The 25085-nt window shown below is 24.8% G+C and overlaps 1 protein-coding gene and 1 long non-coding RNA gene across 2 annotated transcripts in view; one reads left to right on the top strand and one right to left on the bottom strand.

Moving 5' to 3' along the window:
* Window positions 1-25085, bottom strand: part of LOC122506433 — a 229749-nt gene that overhangs the window by 172755 nt on the left and 31909 nt on the right. The window lies entirely within an intron of this gene.
* Window positions 1-25085, top strand: part of LOC122506402 (discoidin domain-containing receptor tyrosine kinase B-like) — a 165607-nt gene that overhangs the window by 109828 nt on the left and 30694 nt on the right. Inside the window, exons 3-5 of the mRNA XM_043618549.1 lie at window positions 3688-3790; window positions 15060-15291; window positions 19953-20100. Coding sequence (XP_043474484.1) covers window positions 3688-3790; window positions 15060-15291; window positions 19953-20100 — 483 coding nt within the window. The remainder of the gene's footprint in view (window positions 1-3687; window positions 3791-15059; window positions 15292-19952; window positions 20101-25085) is intronic.

The following is a 25085-nucleotide window of genomic DNA, read 5'->3' as shown; positions in this document are numbered from 1 at the left end:
TTCTTATAAGTATAGAACTAGTCGATTTGAAGCGAACAAGAAACATTTGTTTTTTTTGTAATTAAAGTCGACTCTATTTCTATCTAGAAAATTATTTTTCTATTAGTAGCAAAAGTAGAAAAAATCGATTCCAATCAGAAAATGAAAATAAATATCGCCTGAGTAGTAAAAAAAAGTTTGTCAGACAACACTCTTCTACCGATTCCACTAACCGAAAAACTATTTCATTTTTCCAATTAAACAAACATTCCGTTTAATTTATTCGAAAAAAATTCTTTTCTATCAACAAAATTTTCAATATTTTTCCCTAGAAATATTGTCAGCCAATATTTAAAATCAACAATTACTTTTCAAAATTCCAAATTTTCTCTACATTTATTTTAAAAACACCTAAAACAAATTCCTCCCCTTTTTCCCCAAAAAAAAGGAAAGAAGAAATTTTTTGGGGAAAATAAATTCAAGACTTGCGTCATATAACTGTCAAAATTACGGGAGTTTCGAACAAAAGTAAAAGAGTTGGCTTCTACTTTTATCACACTGATCCCTATTTTACATTTTTTTTCTCTCTCTCTCCTCTTTTTCCTTCTACTACTTTTCCAGATCATTTTACTTTCTATCCCTCTTTTCTCTAGCAAAACGAAAGAGTTGCGACAATTTATTTCTACAACGGATTAAAGCGGTGCCTCGCTCGTAATCTTCCTCGCGCCACACTGCCGCATTTCTATCTCTATTTTCCGTTCTTCTCTCAACAATTTCCTCTCCATTTTTCGAAATTGTCACAAGTTTTCTTCTTTCTCAAAAGTTTTTAGAAACACAGTTATATTTCAGATAAGATGCACATTTTTATTTTTAGATGGAAAGAAATAAATTTCTTTTGGTGTACAAAAAAATTTATTTCGATTCAAAGAACCGATTACTTTTCTATTATCAAACAAATATTTACTTGAATCAAACAAGTTTTATTTAAATCGAATAATTTTTATTGTAAATAATTTTTATTCTATCAAATAATTTTTTATTTAAATCAAATAATTTTCCTTCAGGTAAATATATCGAAACTGGTAACAAAATAAAAGGGAAGAAATTTTTATTTCAGTCTCTCTCTCTCTTTTTTTTGGTGGTTTGCTCATGAAGAGAAGAACGAGCAAGCGAAGGTCTGTCAACATAAACTGCAGAGCCTGAGTAAACACGCGTGAAATTTAATCGTCCGTGAAGGATCGATCGTTTTACCCCTAAGTTAATTTGTCGAGCCAATAAAAACGATCTCATTTCGTTACTAAAAATCACTCTCTTTTCGGAGCTTTCATTCTCTCTAAATACGTAGAAAAAAATGTTTCATAATTTACTTCCACCATTTAACCGTTAAACACACGTTTTCTGATAAATTAAAGTTTTATACGTCAAACAAAGTTCTTACTTCAAACCGTTTTTCTTTTTGTAAAAAAAATCCCTCTCTAAATCCAAATTAATCAAACAGAAGTAATTGTTAGTTAAATCTTATCTGACTTTTTTAAAAAAATTATCAAACAAAAATTTTTAATTTATTTGGAAGCAATAAATATTCATTAGTAAAAAAATATAAGTAGTATTTAGCAAATAAATAAATAAATTTTAGTAGTATTGTAACTAATTTTTAGTAGTATCAAAACTAATTTTAGAAATAAATAAAATTAAAATTCATGATTTAGTAATAAAAACTAATTTGCTATTAAATTAATTTACTTTCAACCGATTAAAATTATAGATTCACAATTTTTATAATAACAAATTTTCTAAATTCTAATAAGAAAAAGAATTAAGAAAGAAAAATAAATAAAAATATTAAGACTAAGAAAAAATAAATTTAAAAAAGAAAAAATGAGTAAAAATAAATAAATAAATGAAAATCATTAAAAGAAAAATTAATGAATAAATATTGAAATGAAATTAATTTGAAATGAAAATAAATAAAAGAAATAAAAATCACAAAAAGAAGAAATAAAGAACTAATTAAAAATAAATACATAAAAATTACAAAAAAAAGTATTGCAAAAAAATAATAAAAGAACAAATTAAATTGTAATTAACTAAAAAGAAAAGAATTTAAACAGTTAGATAAATTTAAAACGAAAATTTTTTTATTTTTTACCACGTAAATTAAGTTTTTAAATGAAAAATTTTGATTAATTTTTTTCTATATAAGAGAGGATTTTTTTAAATTTAAATTCTATTCGTGTACACTTTTAATCAAATCTATTATTCCCGTATAATTAAAAGTATACTTTTGTATATATAACACAAGAAAATTCTAATATTAATGCCGGTGCACGTAACACAAAAATTCAGAGAAATGCACAAAACTTGCAAAAAAAAAAAAAAATGGTAGGGATATTTTTTTCATTCTTTTTTTTTGGGAAAAAATGTGATTTCCAGAGAAACATGATCAAAGTGAGTCGAGTCGTGACACTGCACTGGAAGTAATTACGTTTCTTTTTCAAACGCGTTATTAAAAGATTTCAGAAAAAAGATTTCATATATATGAACTTATTTTTTCCATTAATAAATAATTAGAAAAATTTTTTTTCGCAATTATAAAATGTCTGGGTTTCTTTTTATTTTATTCAATTAGATAATTAAGTATAATTGATAACCACACTTAATTAATCGTACTTATAAATTGCAATTATAATAATATTTATTATTACTACAGTTATAATAATAATTATTATCTCTACAATTATAATAATAATTATTTTCACTACAATTATAATAACAATATTAATTATTATAATTTTAGTGACAATAATTATTAAAAATTGCTAATTTGAAAAAAATTGCTAATTATACCTATAATAATTAACATTTTAATTAATTTTCTTATTTATTAATTAATATTAATTACTATTAAATTGCATAATCATTACAATTATTATTAACTTTATGACTAAAAATTAAATAATAATGTTAATAACTATAACAATTATCGATAACAAAAAAATTTTCCAATTCTTTAATTGGCAATTATTAAAAACAGATTTATCAGAAAAAATTTTGCCGTGATGAAATACGATGCAATGAAACTATGGAATGTGAGGTTTCATCGGATGCAAACTTCTAATGGGAAGATTGAGCGTAAATGAGAACAAACTCGGTCAAATTGAAACGTGAATAAGGTAGTTGAAAGACTAATAATTGGATAATACCCGAACGGCGCTAAGTCTTGTGCCAAAGGTTATTTCCCACTTGTCCTAAATTAGTCAGGAGAAATATCGAAACTTTCAACTCGTCTATATACATTTATCAATCACACCGAATTTTTTTTTTTTTTTTTTTTTTTTTTTTGAAAGTTCAAAAATAATTATGTTAGTACTAATTATATCCCAACAATTTACAACAGATTACTGTAGAGAAATAATGGTAATTTATAAATTTATAAGTATTAATAATATTAATATTTATTAATGAATCAACAAGTATTAATAATTTATTTGTTTCAAAGCAAATGAGACTTGTCCTTTCATAATATTAATTTTAATTAATAAATTGTTATGTATTATTAATATTAATATTAATTAATATTGTTGATAATAATTATTAATATTATTAATTAAAATTATAACAATAGGTCAATATAAAAAATTGCTAATTAAATGAATAGACAAATTAATAATAATACACTAAATAAAGAAAAAATTGTTTTTGTTTCAGGATTATGTCACACACCACTTGGAATGGAGTCTGGAGCAATTCCAGATTCTGCCATCAATGCATCATCGTCCTACGTAACTAACGTGGGACCAAGAAATAGCAGGTAACATTATTATTAATGCAAATTTAATGAAATACACTATATATACTCTGAAATTAATTTCTCCACAGACACGTTAATTACTATTATACAGAAATTTTAATGCGATTAAAATAGGAAGCAACACTACGACTAGAGACGACTTTCACTATTTTATACGAAATTGAGTAGAAGCGATTTTTACTACTGATACAAGACTTGACAAAATTACTAATAAATTTGTTAATCTAGAACTATTTCTTTTTTAAATTTATAAACATTTCTCCTAATTCTCAATTTTTGCTAATTGTACTTTACAGCCAAACTAATTTCCTCCATTCCTACAATAATTCCACATCCATTTCTAAAAAAAAAATAAGAGAATAATATAATTAATTCTGAATTCTCAGTATAATTAAAAGTGCTTTCATTTTTCAAAAATGTTTCAATTAACATTTAATTCTATTAAATGCTTTTTTCACAAAAAACTATCCAACAATCTTTTTAAACACGTTATAGAAAAAAAAAGAAATTAACCTCCTTTACTCCAACTCTAATTCCCCACTTTCTTTCAATCTCAAAAAACTCTTAATTACTCTGACCGTAAATTATAATATAATTCCCTCCCTCCCCCAACTCTTATTTCTAAAATTACTATACTTGTAATGCAACATTACATTATAAGTAAATTACACAAATAAACTTTACCCACACTAATAATAATAATATTAATACCAATTCACGTAGTAGATTTTATTTTGCACTTTTCTACACATTACGTGCCTGTAATTTTTAATTATTAGAAATCTGCTCTCTGAAATCTGCATCTAAAATAAAATCACTGTTACCTCCTTCCTGCTTTTACACTATTTAGTTTTTCTCCAGTTTTAAGTACACGCTTTTAATGCTAATGTCGTTTTATCGTCTTGCTTGCATTTAATACCCGACCTCATTACAGTTTAACATTTAAATTTAATACACCTGAAATCTTATTTAATTTGCAACCTCTTCCTTAATTTTCCATATCACCATCAGTCAAGTCAAGTTTTACACAAAATTTCAGTTTAAAATGTTATTAATTTTTTTTTCTTTTTTTAAAGATGAAAATTATATGTACGATGACGACGACGACCATCTAGTTAATTCATTAAGTTTTATCGCCTTCATATTATTAATAATTATTTTATAAATACTTATATTGTATCTCTATTAAATATTTATTTTTTATACTGTATATTATGTAATAAAAACAGTTTTCGTTTTACAATTAAAATAGTAAAAATACTTTATTCCTTATTAATTACTTTTCAGTAATAGAAACGATTTTTATTGGGATAAATCTGTTTAAACTCTAAAATTTTTATTACATGTGGAAAAAAGACGGTTATCGTCGGACAAAATTCACCAAATTTTCTAAACAAATATAAACGTTTTTTAAAATATTTAAAATTTACTTATCAATCAAAATTTTACTAATTTTACTAAAAACTAACTATAGAATTAGTAAAATTTACTTCAGAAATGTAAAAAAATTACCAGTTATTTTCTACTAAGAATCCCTTATGTCTACTCAAAATTAGATACTTTCTTCTACGCAGTAGTTTTTTCTACTCAAAATTAGTTATTTTCTTCTAATTCCAGTTAGACAAAAAAAAAAAAAATACGAAAATAATCTGTTAGTAGCTAAGGTTAATTTCAATAAGACAATAATCGATCAAAATAATCATCATCTCATCATTTTAATCAACACCTTCTTAAATAATTACTTTCTTAACTTTTCAGTAGTAGAAACCTTAATAACCTAAATAACAAATACAAATAATTCTCAAAACATTTAAAATTTACTTATCAATGTACATTTTACTAAAAACTAACTTTAGAAGTTGTAAAATTTACTTCAGAAATGTAAGAATAATTACCAATTATTTTCTACTAACAATCAATTATTTCCACTCAAAATTATATACTTTCTACTAAGAATTACTTTTTTCTACTGAAAATTAGTTATTTTCTACAAAAAATATATTATTTTCTACTAATAATTACTAATTTGACTAAAAATTAAATTCAAACTAGTAAAACTTACATGAGAAATGTAATAAAAAATTAATAGATAATTTAAGTTTTACAATAAAAATAATAAAAGTTACTTTTTTTTCTTTAACTAATAATTAGTTATTTGATTCTAATAATTAGTTATTTTCTACTAAGAATTATTTTTTCTATTAAGAATTAGTTTTTTTTGCTAAGAATTAATTTTTCTACTCTCAATTAGTTATTTTCTAAATTATTTTCTAATAACATTTCAGTAGTAGAAATGATTTTTAGTCAGACAAATAATATTTCAAAACTGAAAAATATTTATTACAAATGGAAAATATAATTATAGTTGAACGAAATTTTCTAAATAGTGCTGTTATTTTGTTTGGATTTATAATTTTAGTGCGATAAAGTAGTGCGATTTAGTATCGCACTGAAATTTTCTAAATTTCCCCAAAAAAATTATATAAATTATCAAATAAAACTTTTCTTGAAACATTTAAACTTCACTTTTTAAAGTCAATTTTAATAGTTCTACCAAAAAAAATTAACTTCAAACTAGTAAAATCTACTTGAGAAACGTTTTAAAAAATGACTACACAATTTAAGTTTTACTATTAAAATAGTAAAAGTCACTTTATTTTCTATTTACTAATAATTAGTTATTTTCTACTAACAATTAGACAGTTTCTTCTAAAAATAAGATATTTTCTACAAATAATTAGTTATATTGCACTTTTCTCGGAAGCAAAAAATCAGTTATTGTTTACTAATAATTAATTATTTTCTACTAATAATAAGTTATTATCTATGAACAATTAGTTGTTGTGTACTAACAATTAATTTTTTTCTACTAACAATTAGTTACTATCCACTAACAATTAGCTATTTTCTACCAATAATTAGTTATTTTTTACTGACAATTAGTTATTTTCTACTAATAATTAGTTATTATCTACTAACAATTAATTATTATCTACTAATAATTAATTTTTTTTCTACTAATTTTCCTGAGCTAAAATAAAAACAAGATTTTACTAACAATTAATTATTTTCAAAGCATTCACATTAAGCTAGTAGTGCGAAAAAAAAAATTTCCACCTACATACAATATGGTAATAAACAAAGTGAAAAATATATTTTCTATTGATAACAGTGTATCCGGTAAACCATTTTCTTTAGATTAAAAACCCGACCGACCTCTAGAAGTGGAACAAGTATGGCTTTAGTCAGCCGGATGAGCGCCTGCAGAATCGTAACTCGGCCTACATCCGCGTGAATCACTTTGACACTATCACAGGCGCTTTCCGCCAAGTTTTCTCCCCTTTTTTTCTAAATTAAAGATATACTTTTTTATAATGGTCCACTAAACCGTGCAATAATCTCCATTACATTCATTTTAATACACTCCAAATATTATCCCACTTTTTCCTTATCAGCTTTCCATACAAATTTTATAAATTTCACCCCTTTTTTTTGCTGATATTTCCTTATAATTTTTCCACTACCATCACATGCGAAAGTTTTTTTTTCTCTTTGTAACTTTATTCTACGAATTGAAAGAATTGTTCTACTTTTCATTTACTCGTAATCATTGATTATAATTATAAATTATATTTATAATTATTTATAAATATAAATTATATTTACTGACAATTACAAATAAAAATTAATAATAAATAATTACAAATAGCAAAGAAAGAAGAACCTTTTGAGAAAATTTTTCCCAAACATTTTTTTTTTTTTAACAAAATCAAAACTAGGGAAAAATCAATATTTCATTTTGCAAAGAGTAGAAAGTTACTTTTATACGAGCTGAATTTTCATGTGGCTCATTATCTTTATCTTTTGTGGAAGAGATAAAAGTCAAACAATCACATTGGAAATTCCGTTCAGGCAATTCGAGAAAAAGGAAGTGAGAGAAGGAGAGAGAGAGCGAGAGAGAGAAACTATATTGAAGTGTACAGTTACTGAAAAAGTAAGTGTTCTGCTTTAATACACTATTTAAGTGTAGTTCTTGAAACAGAGAAGTTCTTAAAATTGTCGAACGATCCCGTGAATTGTTCTTCTTTTGTTCGGGCAATAGACGGAACACGACAGCTTGCCTTTCCTGCTAGCTGTAATCGGCCCTCAGTATACGCTATTCTTTTATAAAATTCCCTTCCCACTTCGTCAAGACTTTTAAACCATTTAAAGCATTTTTTTTTCTTTTTTTTTTAATTCACTTAGTTCGAGAAAAAAAATTACTAATTCGCAATTGGATAAAACAATCATTCATTACTTTAATTGATTAATTTCGATTAATTGAAATTGATTCAATGATTGTTTAAAAGTTAATAATAGTTTCATGTTAATAATTATTTAATTAAATTTTACATTAATTTATATTTAACTATTTAATATTATTATTGATTAATAATTATTATTTATTCATTCATTTATCTCTTTATATTATAATATATAATATTTAATATTAAATAATTTAATAGTAACTATAATTAATATAATTAATGGAGATGTCAAAGTCAATGCGATTTTCCCATTGAAGCTCAATGTAGAACTCCAATCGACTTTAATACTCCCTTACTTGTCACAATTATAATAATAATAGTTAATAACAGACAACATTAAATAATTTTAATAATAAATAATTTTCAATCTCAATAATAATTTTCCCTTATAAAATTATCCGATATAAGAATATTTCGAGAACAATAATTAACAGGAAAAATTAATAATTAACAAAGGTTTTTTAATACTTAAATTACAGGAAAGTACAAATTATGCGAATTTCCTTTAAAGTTAAACTATAAATATAAAGCACATACCCGATAATTTAAAAATTAAATTAAAAATTTCTTATAACAAAAATGATTATATTTTAATAAATTCTCCATTTCCTTCATTACTTTTCTTATAAAATACTTTTTAAAATGAACTTAATTTATATATCTTATAGAAAGGAAGTTTTCATTTAAAACTCTATCTACATTCTATTTTCAAACCACATTTAAATAAATTAATTTTCAAGTTATTTCATTTCGTATTCAAATGGCAAAAATTTACCTTCATTATAAGTCATCTGTAAATCACAATTCACACATATATCTATACTCTAATTAAATTTCCAATTTAATCGTATGTGAAAGATTTATTTTAAAATTAATTTTAAAATTTAAATTCAACTTATTTTGTTCATTAAAATTTACAAAATCACAAAAATATTATTTGATTTCTAGAGTTTTCTGTTGATACAATTAAAAATAATTCGAGGTATTATTGAACATGAAAATAATTTTTTATTATTATTATTATTATTATCATTATTATTATCATTATTATTATAATTAGTATTATTAACTCCTAAAATTAATTTATAAATTAATAAGTTATTGTTATTCTTTTCAACGTTATATACGTGTTTACTTTTTTTTTCTTTTCTTTTTTATATCCGTTTGCGATTTTATCTTTTGACTTTTTACACTTCCTAAAAAAAAAAATTTGTTTTTTTTTTATTGTTGTTGTGCTGTAAATTCCGCTTAGACTTTGAAATAGTTTTTATCATTTTTTTAACTACGGACGCAGGAAAACCGCAGAGAAAAGAAGAAGGTCGCATTAGCGACTGAGTTGGAGCGCCACCCTCGAAGGCTAAAGTCTTACGACAGTTCCGAGGGAGGGTAAAGGGCTCCAGAAGAAGGGTTACGGGTTTTAGTGGGTCGGACTGGTAGTAGGTCGCCAGTTTATTAAATTTATTATAACATTTATTTATTTATCTTTTTTTTTAATATTTCCTTTTGTTTCATTTTACCAACCCCACATAACCTTGAAGTGCGGAATCCAAGGTATCTGTAGGCAGATTTCCCAAAAGTCCCTAAGCAAAAAAAAAAAATAATAATAATAATAAAACTACTACTAATAATAATAATAATAATAATAATACCTAATAATACTAATTTTTTTTACTAATAAAAATATTAGTAAAAAAAATAATATTAATAATAAAAATAATGATAAATAACAAGTTTAAAAAAATAATAAGTTCAATAATTATTATAAATACAGTTACCAAATTGTTAATGATTAACAAAAAAATCCTATTTTTAAAAATATTACCGAACAATGAAAAATAATAACGAATTAAAAAAGACAAAAGAAAAAAATTAAGTCAATGAACATTAAAAGTATTGCAATGAGTATTAAACTCTTACAATAATAATAAGAAATCCCGTGTGGAAAAATATTGTGGCAGTCTAGAGTCCAATGATTTCCCGATTAGCAATCATTAAGTCCGTCTAATTCTAGACGGTCCATCAAGTCCCGAATCAGTGACTTAACAGATTGGCTTATTAGAAAAAATCTAAGTCAAATATGTCCGCCTAGTACGGTGTTATTAAGACCGTCTAGATTTGGTCTAGGATGTTATATGCGCATGCGTCGATGAATGCCCAGCTGTTAAGTAACATGGCGCCTAATGGCGTCGCGTCGTTTGGCGTCGTTAGATCAGTCAGTGTGTGATGCATTTTGTTTGTGAATTATAGTATTTGTTGTGGTTTCTGTTTTACGTGAATAATAATGTGCTATGTTGTTGTTGTTTTCTGTATAATTTAATTTTAAATGTGCACTGAAAAAATAGATTTTGATGTGTTTCTATGTGTTTTGATTAGTCGGCTGAAGCTAGCAGTCGTACTCAGCATCAATGTTTAGGCGTCATCTACAAATATGCCTCTCCTTCAAATTTAGTAATACTTAATGATTTAAAAAACCATCGAGTATTGTTATTTGAGAATCAATATTCACTAAATAGCAAATTTAGTAAGTTTTTATTTATTAATTTCATTAATTAGTGGTTGACGCCTAAAGATTGGTGCTGAGTACGACTGATAGTTTCATCCGGCTGTTTTGATTTGCAGTAAATTTTATTTTACAAAAAGACTACTATCTCCAATGCCAAAGATTGGGAGGGACACAAAGCCTTACGCTTAAAGAAAGTTGAAGTGAAAAATACAGAAAGTTAAAATATTTTTTAATACTTTTTATATAAAAAAAAGTCATTAAAATTATTTCAAATATAATTAAGTTTTATTATTCTAAGAATAGTTGTCATAACATATAATGAGAAATTTTGAATAGACGTAGATTAGAATTTACTAGCACTGCTGATCAGACCAGAAACGCTGGTCTATTCTAGACGATAGCGTGGAAGTTTCGTTTCAATTCTGAACAGCCGCTCGACAAGACCGTCTGCCCTGGGTCTAGAAAGACGTTAGACAGTCTATTAAGCGCTTGGTCAGCGCCCTAAAATTTTTCCACACGGGATTTACATGAGATTTTCATTAACAACGCACTGAATAATGACAGACATGAAAAATTATTAACTATTTTGTAACAATTCACAATGTTGAGTACTTATTTCTCATAATGCTTCACAGCACACTACCAAGCAAATTTAATTTTTTCTTTCATTCTTTATTTTTCTTCTTGTATATATATATGTGTGTGTTTTTTCTTTTTTTCGAACATCATTTGCATCCATATATGCAGTGGAATTTATTGGAATTGTTTGCATGCTCTTCTGCATAAATGATTGTTGTGTAATTACAGACAAATTTAATTAAACCATTAAAAGCTGTTATTCGTACGCAGAATTTCATTTCTCTCGTTTCCCGCGGAAATCAAGAGGCGCGCATACCTATATATCAAAAATGTTCCCCGCATGTTTACGTTTTAAACCCATTGCATTCATAGGATTTTAAATGAAAACAACAATTTTCCTTTTTCAAGTATATCCGTGAATATCATCATGAAATTGAGATATGTTTTCAAATATATACATAGAAAAAGGGAGAGAGAGAGAGAGAGAGAGAGAGAGAGAGAGAGAGAGAGAGAGAGAGAGAGAGAGAGAGAGAGAGAGAGAGAGAGAGAGAGAGAGAGAGAGAGAGAGAGAGAGACAAAAACTACATTCGAAAGCAAAAAAAGAATTGTAACATTTCTTGAAGAAAATGTTTTAAATTAAAAATATTATCAAAGAAAAAAAGTTTTAAAAAAAAACTCTTTTTTAATATTGTATTAGAATTACAAATTCATAACATTTTTAGAAGGGAGAATTTTGTCGGGGAGAATATATTTAACGGTGGTGTTCCTAAACATACTTTCAATTTATTCTGTTCGTAAGTTGTAAGTTTGAAAACTTTTGGAACAATTGTTTAAATGCTTTAAACTTGAATGTTTAAGTAGTTAAGAGGATTATACTATCTATTGCGTTAAAACATTAATTTTAAGTAGCATTTACATAAAGTTCACCGAAAAATAATAATCCGAAAATTCAGAATAAATCTTTGACACCTATTTTAGAACACTTTCAAAGGCAATTAAATTTAGTATTAACTTTAGGCCTCTTCGTTTTTACACAAAAACAATTAATAAAAATTGGAATTTTTATCAAAAATCATAGAATTTTTATCATGACTCAAAAAATATTTATAAAAACTCATAAAAAAAACTATTTTACTATTCAACGAGAACTCATAGAACTGTAATTAAAACTCGTAAAAGAACTGCAAATTTAGCAACTTTCAAAATGTGTTTTTCGGATTTTTAATTTAGAGAAAACTGTTACTAGAATCATTTATAAACTCTTCGAAAATAAATGTGAAACTCTTAACAGAATTCATAGAACTCTGGAAGAACAGATCTCATAAACTCTTATTAACTCGCAGTTAATAATAAAATGATTTTTCATCGTCAGAATAGAATGAAATTTGTAGAACTCTTAACTAATAAAACCGGAATTCTTCTAAAAAATATAGACCTCATAGAACTTTATTTAGAACTCATAGAAATTGCAATTTTGTAAGAACTTCCGAATATCTCATCTTTTTCGAATTTTAACTATAAAGGAGAAACTCTTACTAGAATTATTTATAAACTCTCTGTAAATATTTCCAAAATTCTCTGTAGAACTCATAGAAATTTAGAAGAACAAAACTCATAAAGAGTTCTAAGTTTTGAATAATTTATTTGCTAGCATTATTTTTGCAAGATCTGTCAATAACAAAATATTAATGACAGAAAAAAATTAAATAATTCTTCTCAAAACTCTTTGTAATGAACTCATAGAACTCATAGAACTGTGATTAAAAATCATAGAACTCTAAATTTTAGGAAATTTCAAAGTGACGCACTTTTTTCAAATTTTGCCTTAGGAAGAAAATGAATAAAATAGAAGCAGTTTTGAAAACCCCTTTGTATAATCTCAGAACTCTTAAAAAGAACTCATAGAACACTAAGTTCTGAAGCCTTAATTCCTCGAAAAATTGAAAAAAAAATTTTTAATTTTGAGCCCAGAGGGAACTGTCAGAATTATTTTTTAACTCTTTGAAATAAAAACCAATTTTGAAGAATTTTAAATTATAATGAAAACTTATAGAACAGTAATTAAAAATTTAAAACTCATAAAAGGACTGTAAATTAAGAAAATTTAAAGTGTATTTTTTCGGATTATTGCTCTAAGAAACTATTATTAGAACTACTTTTTGAACTCTTTGTAAATATTTACAAAGATCTTAACAGAACTCATAGAACTTTAAACAACTAGACCTCCTAAAGCACTCTAAATTTTAAAAATTGAATTTTCTATCAAATTATTTCTAAACTAACAGAATTATTTTTATAGATTTTCAGATACTAACAAAATTTTTTTCGTATGCAGAACAAAACACAGTACAACTATCTTGTGAAGCTAGAATTCTTGCAAAAAATTCCTAACTCATAGACCTTTGGTAAAATTCATAAGAATTTAAATTTTAAAAAAACTTCCGAGTAGCGCATCTTTTTCCGAATATTTACTATAAAGAAAACTATTAATTTAATTATTTAAAATGAAAATATTTGTAAATGTAAATACTTTCAAAACTCTTAGCGGAACTCATAGAACTTTAGATGAAACAAAACTCATAAAGAGTTCTAACTTTTGAAAAATCTATTCACCAATTAAGTACAGCATTATTTTTTGGAATTTCAGTTAATAAAAAAATTTTACTATTTGGCAGATAATTTTAAAAAAAAATTTGCAAAACTCTGTAATGAGTCAAAAAATCAAGGTCAGAAGTCAGAACTATTATATGATTAAAAATCATAGAACTCTAATTTGTATAAAAAATTTTTTCTGATTTTGCGTTAAAAAAGAAGTGAAAAAAGCAGTGTTTGAAAACGCTAAAAAAAACCTGAAAAAATGTAAAAACTCTTAAAAAAAATTCATAGAACACTAAATTTTGAAAACTTCATTTCTTGCAAACTTATTTCTCATCAAAACTCATAAAATTGAATACTTTTTCAAAACATCCAAGAGCCCAACATGTCCGATTTTTCAAAATTATCTTCAAAATTGTTTTCAAAGAAAAAGAACGAAAGAAAAGAAAAACCTTACTAAGAAAGCAATGAAGAAAATAATTGTTCGCTTCAAATAAAATCCATAAAGACTACTATAAGTAAAATATATTTATAATAATTTCCTTTGTGTTACGCGTGTGCAATGCCATTATATCTCGCATTCGCACACAAAATTGCGTTTGCCCCATGAGACCAATGCGATTTTCGCGCTGAATCTCGTTACCTGATCGTAAAAGCCGCATGACGCATATATAGAGAATGCATCTATATCTATAAATGACGGACTGAAAGCTTTTTTCGTTTTTCTCTTCTCTCATTTTTTTTTTTTTTTTTTTTTTTTTTTTTTTTTTTTTTTTGAATCGTCCAACTGTGTCACCGAGTAATATTACACGTTTCATGAAAATATATTCTCCTATCTTTAAAAAGTATCATCGCCATTGCTTTATATATTGAATCGCCAATATATGTACTTTTATGCCTATACATCCACACCGAAATTAAATCACTCATTGGACAATTCTTTTTTTCACTTTTGACACGCGAGCATCAAATTTTACCGCTCGTCCTTTTTAATTTACCATTAGTATATTATCAATTCTTTTTTTAATTTACATTTTTTTAGTTTTTAATTTATTTTTACTTTTTTAAAAAATTTATTTTTCAATTTAATATTTGCTTATTAAATTAATTTATTTGCTTTTTTATTTTTTCATTATACATTATTTTATCGTTTATTTTTTATAGTAATAAATAAAGTAAATAAATAAAATTAGAAAAAAATTTACATAATATGCAGTAAAATTAAAATTAAAATTTTTCTATTTAATTAAATAATTTAATTTTTTGCTTTTGTTTTTGTTTTCAGATTAAGAAAAGAAACAGCTGGAGGAGCGTGGTGTCCAAAAAAGCAAATAGAAAATGGAGTGCGGGAGTGGCTGCAGATTGATTTGAAGAGAACTTATGTCGTTACTGGCATTGAGACTCAAGGCCGATTTGACCACGGACGAGGACAAGAATACGTCGAGGAATATACTCTAGAGTATCGAAGAACAACTTTCGGTGATTGGAAACCATACAAAAAATGGGATGGCAAAGAGGTAATAGAAATCTCGAAAGAAAACACGAAAAACCATTTTCGAAATAATCAATTTCCACAAGAGAAAGAAAAACTATTTATTTAAAAAAAATTTTTCAAACCATAATTTTAATTAGTTTTAAATAATTTTATAATTATTTTATTCAAATAATTTTTTGATTACTGTTTGAAATTCAAATTCAAAAATTTTCTCTACTAAAAAATACTTAATATTCAAAATTCATTTCCACTAAAAAACTTTGTTTCAAAATTTTTCTCCCCCCGAATTTTCTTCTTTTGCAAAGGAAAAAAAAAGTTTTTTCCTGAAACAAATTTAACATCGAGAGGAATATGAACTTTTCTCAAGAATGAATCACAATAATCTTTTTTTTCTTATACCCCAAGTATTAAATTCATTACAGAGAAAATCTTTGGTGCCTTTTCCCGTGAAAAGAAAGATGAAAAAAGAAAGAAAGAAGAAAAATGAAAGGAAAAAAAATGAAATAAAAAGATTGTTGGAAAAAGTTTCTGAAAGCTGTGCCCAGCGGCATTTTATCTCATCTCTAGGATATTTAATTCACTTTTGTTTAAAGTTCCATTTTACTTTGACCTGTAACTTAATGATTTTTGTTCAACTCGTTTCTTCCTGTGAGAAAGGAATACAAGTTTACAAAAAATCGAAATTTCTACTAAGAAAAAAATAAAAAAGAGAGACGCGAAATTCATCCACTATTCGGGATATTACAACCGAGCACTGCAATGCCGATGCATGAAGCTAATAACCCCATTATGTAAATACTAGGCGTTACGAAACCTCAGACAAAGCTTCGAAAAGAGTAAAAAGGAAAAGATTATTTGAATTGCGGCTAAAAGAAGAACGGAAAAGGGGCAGGAAAAGAAAGAGGCCATTAGCGTCAAATAACGAACTATTATTTCTCAAAAATAAAGGGACCGAATTTCATTTGAGTTTCCTAAAACTGACTTCATTAAATATACTGCCGCTAATATTCTCTCATTTTCATTTCACCCCGAATTCCGTTCGAGTTATGGTCTCGAAAAATTAGGTTATTGTTTATCAAATCTCATTGTTACAAGTTTCAAAATTAAAAATCAGTTACTAATTTCATTTAATTAACTGAATTAAAATTTTCATTTTATTGATTTAACTAAATTAAATTAAATTTCATTTTATTTAATTAACATAATTAACCGTATTATTTTCATTTTATTTTATTTAATTTACCTAATATTATTCCAATTATATTTTATTTAATTGATTTACTTAATATTATTCCGACTTTATTTTATTTAATTAACTTAATTAAATTTATTGTAATTAAATACAATTTAATTTGAGGTACAGACGATTTTTTATTCACTCATATGTATTCTCAGGTATATTAACTAAAAAATACGAAAAAAAAATTACAAAAATGAACAATTAATATTAATTTATAATTTACGGTAATTTTTAATTAATATAGCAATTTATATAACCATTTAGTTTATAGAAATTTATAATTTATATAGTAATTTATAATTTACTGTAATTAATTGTAATTAATTTATTATCATAACTTATAATAATCAAAAATTTACAACTAATAGATTAAAATAATTAAAATAAGTTATATTTAATGACAAAACGAATCTAATTTTAAAACCCGTTATTTTTAATAATATATTCATCGGACACTTATTTTCGCTAAAATTAAAAATAATCGATAAGACTATAAATAACTCCACTATCGTCAACGCATCGTCTCAAAGTTGAACTTTAAATAAAAAAACTGCCCTTTTAGCCGTAAAACACTTAAATTAATCAATTTTCCACGTCAAATTGCAATTCAATAAAATTTTTTATTTATAATTTAATTTATTATTCCACACAATTAACACATCCCACTAAAATATGTATATTCTCTTAAAATTGAAAATATATTTTTCAACCAGAAAAAAACATTTTTTAAAAATTAAACATGAAATTTTTATTTTAATTAATTTAATTAATTTAATTTTCATTACAAAAATAAAATACAGCAAATTAACAAATTGCTCTTTTACACATGCATTTTCTCCATCTCTAAATTTAGCAAAAACCATTTATTAATTATACGAAAAATATTAATTAGAATTATTATTAAAACAATAAATGGAATTTTTCCTCTGTATTTCAATATATATTTGTTTGCAAATTTATTTTCAATTTTTTTCCACAAATAATTACACGATAAAATTAAATCTGTCTAGACATTCGAATATTTTTACATTGAAATATCCTGTGTTCTCAAAACTTTTAATTGAACTTTAATTATTGGAAAACTAAAATTTTCATTTCAAATAAATTGAATTTTACTTTTTTTGTTTTATTTTATTTAAAAAAAAAAAAGAGGAAAAATTAATTAAGGACCACGAAATTTTATTAATAATTGTCGCTTCATTGTTTATTACTTGGGAAAATTAGTCAATTAATTAAGTTCGACGATTTTGTAAATAAATAATATTATCTATCTATTAATAAATCTTTTAAGAAAATTAATTTTCGAATTAAAAATTGTGATTATAATTTTTACTATTTTTTACAACAATTATTTAATATTTTGTTTACTATAACTTTTTAATGTTATTTTTAAAATAACTTTTTAATACAATTTTTAATAAAATTTTTAATATAATTTTCAATTCAATGTTTAATACAATATTTAATAGAATTTTCAATAAAATTTAATATAACTTTTAATAAAGTTTTCAATAAAATTTGATATAATTTTTAATAAATTTTTTAATACAATTTCAAATATAATTTTTAATTTTTAATTTACAATTTTTAATATAAAATTTTAATATTTTTTTTAATATAATTTTTTAAATAGTTTTCAATATAAGTTTATTTATGTTTAAATATATTTTTAACAATAGTTTTTACTTTTTACAATAATTTTTAGTCCCGCTTTTTAATATACAGTATTTCAAGTAAATTATTTACAAAATATGTTCCAACTAATAAAACTTTTACAACTCTCTGAGCACTGAAAACAAAATTATTTTTCAAAACAAATAATAAAATGAATGAAATCAGTTATTTAATTTCGTCTAAATAAAAACAGTTTAATAGAGCAACTCTTCATTTTAATAAAATTATAAATGAACTGAAAGAAGAGTCAGCAAAAAAAAAACTGATATTAAAAGAAAAAAAAGCGTTTCAAATATAGGGAAAAATTATTCCACGATAGTTTAGCTTAAATCAAATATTCCTCTGAATTGAATGAAAAATGAATTCAATAAAATATTTGCCGAGTCATTCAAACAAAAGGGTTTTACAAATTCAAATAAATTCAATTCAGAAATATGATAATTACACATCATAATTTTATTACGATATACCGTATTCATTAAAAGTCAACCATAATTTTAGAATAATTCTCAATTATCCAATCAATTTTCGATTCAATATTTGAAATAAAGGAAAAAAGTGTTTGTAATTATTTAATAAACATTTAATTAATCTACACGTTCGAAATAAAATTCCTTTATCAATTTATAATTATCAATTTTTAATTTATCAATTAAAAAAAATTATTAAAAAATTCCTTTTTTATTACTAATTCCATTAAATTTCCAAGATTGGAATATTTTTTAAATTTACAGAATTTCTTTCCGAATCAATAATTCATCAAATTGTCAGAATAAAAAGAACAAGCAAAAAAAAAAAAAAAAAAAAAAAATGATAAAAAAACGAATAAAAATTTAAAGTTTAGAAAAAAGTATTGCAAATTTAATCTACACATCAAAATGAATTTTAAAAAAATCTTTTATTCATTTTCTTCGAATTAAAAATTATGTTATATAATAAATACATTATACTATCAAAGTGTTTCTAGGGATATCAAATTGAGACAAAAAACGAATCAAAACTGTTGCGAAACAACGTTTTCAATCGTTTTTGGTCTCAATTTGATATCCTTAGAAAATATGTGATTACAAAATGTAGTATCAAAATTTTTAGTAAAAATATTTACTAATGTGAATTTCTGACGAAGTTTTTGCTTTTGAATTAGTTTTTCTTAAAGTATTTTTAGTTTTTACTTAGTCAAATTTACTAATTGAAAAGCAAAAGTATTTTTAATGATGATTTAGTAGAAATTACTATTTATTAGTAAAATTTACTAATTGAAAAGTAAAAAGTATTTTTAGTAATGAATTAGTAAAATTTATTAATTGAAAAGTGAAAGTATTTTTAATGTTGATTTAGTAGAAATTACTATTTCCTAGTCAAATTTACTAATTGAAAAACAAAAGTATTTTTAATGATGATTTAGTAAAAATTACTATTTACTAGTAAAATTTACTAATTGAGAAGCTAAAAAATACTAAAAATACAATAAAAAAATACTAAAAATAGTAATTAGTAATTAGTAATGATATAGTAAAAATTACTATTTATTAGTAAAATTTACTAATTTAAAAGCAAAAAGTAGTTTTAGTGATGAGTTGGTAAAAATTACTATGTATTAGTAATATTTACTAATTAAGAAAAAAATCAGTCATTAATTCGAATTAGTAAACATTTTTACTAATATAAATTAAGAGAGTGATTCAGGAATAATTTCCTAAATTTTCAAGAATAAGTTAAATTTACAAAACAAATTATCATTTTCTAATTATATCGAATTTGATTAACAGGTCCTAGCTGGAAATAGTGATACGTCGTCAGTGGTTTCACACGAGCTTATTCCGCCGATTTTCGCGAGCCAGATACGCGTGTTACCTCACTCCGTACACAGGCGCACGGTTTGCCTTCGCATCGAGCTCAAAGGCTGCAAAGATCAGAGTGAGTATACACAACTTGCATAAATAATGTAGGCTCAGACCGTCTTCGTCTTTCTCTCTCTCTCTATCTTTCTCTCTCTATATATAAGAGAGAAGTAGAAGAGAAAAATAAGAAAAGAAAAATAAATGTGAGCAGGAAACTCCTTTCCCCGCCGGTTTATTTCGACACGCCGGAAGCGACTCGGTTTTCCCTCAATTCTCTCTCTAAAGGTAACCGTTCTAAAAGCGTGAAATTTTTATCATAGCTACATTCGCTCTAGACTTTGTAAACTACTTTACTATATATAATAACGTATTTTTTATTTGTTTTTTAAATTTTCCATCGACATTTCCTCTAATCGAATTATAATTATAATTGTATTTAATTTGTCGCCTTTCTTTCAATTATTCAATTATTTTTAATGTATTTTAAATTATTTCAATTATTAAATTTTTCAAAATGTCTACTATTTTCTCTTGACGAGTTTCTTTAAATTTTTAGAAAATAATGTTTTTTTATTAATTTTATTTTAAAAATTTGGAAAAGTATTGAATTAAACAAAGAATTTTTTTCAATTTTTTAAAATAATCTTGTCTGTTTATAATTATAATTAAAAATTTGATGAGTTCAATTTAATTAAAATGTATTCATACTAATTGAATTTCTGTAAAAAATTTTACTATTTATAAAAGTAATATATAAATTTAATTATTTATAAAGATAATTGAAATTTTGAGATTTTAGAAAAAATTTTAAACATAATTGAATTTCTGCGAAGAATTTTATTACTTTTGAAAATAATTGAATTATTGTGAAGAATTTTTTTTACAAATAATATTCCAAAGAATTTAGTAAATCTGAAGGATTTTGCTATTTATGGAAATAATTGAATTCTTGAGAAGAATTTCTAACCTCTAAGGTAAGATTAATTTTTAATTTCAATAAAAATCTTATGGAAAACTTTTTTTTGGGTAAAAAACAATATTCTTACGATTCATTATCAATTGGCATGTGTATTATTTAATAACCTGTAATATTCTATAAATTCCTAATCAATCAATAAAGTCAAATTAATTGCGTCAATCTATGAAGAGCCAGTGGTATTTCAAAACCCCCCCAGAACTTTGATTATTCAGTATCGCTTATGGCAAACTAGCATTAATTTGTCATTAATCCAGTCTGTGCCGCGGTTTCTATATTCCGGTCTTTCGAAAACCAAGCAATCTAGAATGCAACTAGTTCAACATATAATATCTGTGTATAATAATAATAAAAATAAAAATAATAATATTACTATTATTATTATTATTATTATTATTATTATTATTATTATTACTATTATTATACTATTATTATTATATAATAATTAATGTTATCTAAAAGTCAAGTATTAAAAAGTTTCTATAGTTATTCATTCTATTCATTTCCAGTAGTACAGGTCAATTTGAGTCCGACACTGATTTCTGGTTTCGTTGCTTGTATAATTTTCTAGTAGTAAAGATCAAGCGTTGTCAGACATTTATTAGAGTCTTTCCATAATTTTTCAGTAGTAAAGTTTAATTTTTTTCAGACATTTACATACTTTCATTTTTTTTCAAAAATATATAGTCGTAAGGCTCAAATGTTATCAGACATTTTCTATAGATTCATTTTTTCAAATTTTAGTAGTATAGATCAAGTGTTGTCAGACGTTTAATTATATTTTTTTTAATTGTTAGTAGAAAAGATCCAATTATCATTAAATAATTATTAAGTTACTCTTTTCATTTTTCAGTAGTAAAAGTCAAGTTTCGTCAGACACAATTAAACCGCTGCGCCGGATCGTAGAAGGTTCAATTTTCTACAGTTTAATTTATTTGAAAAATTTTCTACACTGTAAAAAATTTAGGGAGTTAACGGACTCGGGAGTTGGGAGTGAAATTTTTCGAGTTAAAAATCAACTCCAAAAGAGAGTTAATTTCAAATAAACTCTTTAATGCCAGGGGAGTTAATAACTCCCCTGGCATTAACTCTCCAATGGGTGCGACTTTTATAGACCCCCCGGGGGAGTTAAAATTTAACTCCCTTTTTTTACAGTGTAGTAGAAAAGATCAGCTATTGTCAGACACTTAATACAGTTGTTTATTAATTTTTCAGTAGTAAAGCTCAAGAGTGTGGTCAGCCATTTTATAGTTTTATTCTTCTTATTTTCAACAGTTAAGGTAAAAACTATATATTTAAAATGAGTATGTTTAAAATATATATAAATATGTAAGTACATATATCGATATCGGAATTTGCATAAATGATTTTTCTGGGTCGCTAATAACCAACAACATTTCGCGCGCTATAAGAAACATTCAGAGCGTGTGAGATCGAGCTCACTGGGCGGGAATGGCAGATTTATGGGGGTCGCTCACGGCATCTGCTTAAAACACGCTTCCACACAGCCACTCACCACCAGCGTTCTACCAAACCATTACCTACAAATCTCAACCATCAAGAAGGAATAATGCCAAATCAAGGATAAAAATCATTTTTCAATCCATTTACCTTATGTTTTCGATAGATTGAATCTCCTTTCCGAAAGAATATTAGAATTCCTTTTTCTTCCTATTTCCTCGACATTCGAATTAGTGCACCAAAAAAAAGGGTGATTTTTATTCGACAGTTCAATGTAAGAAAAAACTACTCTCTAAAATTGAATTAGTACAAGTGATTAATAATTTGAATTTGAAAATTTACTAATTCAAAATATTAAATTTTACTAAATTGGATTCAGTTTTTTCATTTTTCATTTTAAGTAGTAAAGGCCAAGTGTTGTCAGACATGGTATAAAGTTGCGTTTTCCAAATTTTCAACAGTAAAACTCAACAATTGTCCAACAATTATTAGATTTTTTTTTTTATTTTTCAGTAGTAAAACTCAAGTTTTGTCGGACACGAAAAATTATAATTATTCCGAATATCAAATGCAATCAAACATTTTCTTTTTTTTTTGATAGTAATGAGAAAGAGACTCTAAACAATTTCAATTTACTCTCAGCAGTAAAGGTCTCTCAAAGTCAGACAAAAATTACATTAATAACCAAAAACTTTCAAGACTTCCTCACTAATCATAATTTCCAACCGCTATGGATTATATTCATAAAATTAAAATAAACTTTTCTCGCGGTGCAAAAATTTTAATTTCTCTTCATATAAAAGCCAAAGTTATTTAATTATATTTAAACGAACACTTTTTGCCATGAAACGTTGCGAGTTTTTGGAATATAATAGTCGATCAGGAAGAAGATTGTGTTCCCAAGTTTTCATCTTTACTTTTCCTTTGCCTTTTATACGGTTCACTTTTCAGCTCTGAACTATGCACCAATTAAACTTTTCCCCAGCATAACGAGCTGATCCAATTTCTTTATCTCGTTTTGTACACTATTTTTACTTTTTCTAAATATCAGCTCCTGTTGGATATCATTTCTTATTTTTATCTACAGCTTTATTTCACCGTTATTTTATTAAAAGAAGTCTTCATTAAAAGCAATAAACCTTCGTACAATTTACCCATCTTCTATATGTATATACATAAAATACTTCATTGTATAGTCCCATTCTTAACCTGCTTTCATTATTCAAAATTAAATCATTAAAATAATTATCACCGAAAGAAAATTATTTCAATATTTCAAACAATTTTTTGATAATTCCACTATCCTTATTAATGACGTAGAATGACTGGAATTCTTAAAAGCGGAATAAATCTCAAGTAAAATTTAAATTAAGACAAATCTTTAAATTAGATAATTCTATATATGTCAACTTGAAATTTAATGAACAAAAAATTGAATAAAAAATCATACAATAAAGAACTAAAGAACTTGAAGATATTTTAACGACTAAATACCTCTTATTCGCAGGAATAAAATATTAATTTTAATAATTTATAACAACGCTCCGCCATTCAATTAAAAAATCATAAAGTCAGTGTTAGTGATATTAAAAATTATTAAAAGCAGTACTTCATTAAATTTGAAGTACCCTCACTATACTGATTAATTAAAAGACTCTCACACATAAAATGGGAATTTGACTCTTGAAAACTTTGTGTGTTTTGATCACATAGGCGAAAATATACAGAAAACAATTGTAAACTATCATAAATTATTTTAAGGCAATAAATAACTGTTCTTTATCTCAGTTGATTTATATCTGAGTGTCTAGGGGAGAGACATTAGGGAGAAAATAATAGTTTCAATGGTATCAAGCGAGGCACGAGACAGTGGCTGTATTTCTATTACAGAAAGTGATACATTTCTATCCCAAAGACATGAAACTCTATTATCAACATAACGCTATATAAGTATATACATACATATTTAACTCATATATGTATATAGTGAAACAAAATAAATGTTCATAAAGTCCTTTGTGTGTCATATGTGAAATGCATTGGCGACAAGCTTTTCTTGGCTCAAGTATAATGGAATTTATTACGGATTATGAGATTTTCAAAGTCTTATCATCAAGACATTGCTGTAAAAATTATATTCACACCACAACAAGAGGCGCATTTGCAACACAATTTTTTTTACTACAAAAAACAGAAAATGCAAAATATAAATTTTTTCTGTTCGTATTTTTAGAAAATAATAATTTGTAATTATTAACATCAAAGATTTTTTTTACACACATGACTTAATTATTTGAGTTTTAAAATAGAAAAAGAAGAGAAAATACAAAAGAAACAAATAAAAACTTATAAGAATTTTTTCAACTTTAGGTGAATTTTACAACTGCTCGAAAACCTATTTTCAAAAAAAATGAATTGCCTGACTATAACAAGTTTTCACTACTGTTTCCAAACTACCAATAACTTGATAAAACTTTACCTGATTATAAATGTCTGACAAGACTCGACTTTTACTACTGAAAAATTAATTATAAGTCATGTCTGACAACACCGAAGCTTTACTACTAAAGAATTAAGAAATTAATTTTAGATAATATCTGACAACACTTAGGTTTTACTACTAA

The sequence above is a fragment of the Leptopilina heterotoma genome, unplaced genomic scaffold (genome assembly GCF_015476425.1).
Source record: "Leptopilina heterotoma isolate Lh14 unplaced genomic scaffold, ASM1547642v1 Lhet_114, whole genome shotgun sequence".
NCBI classification, from domain to species: Eukaryota; Metazoa; Arthropoda; class Insecta; order Hymenoptera; family Figitidae; genus Leptopilina; species Leptopilina heterotoma.
Note: the sequence above shows the minus strand (reverse complement) of the source record. Positions and strands in the feature narration are given on the sequence as shown.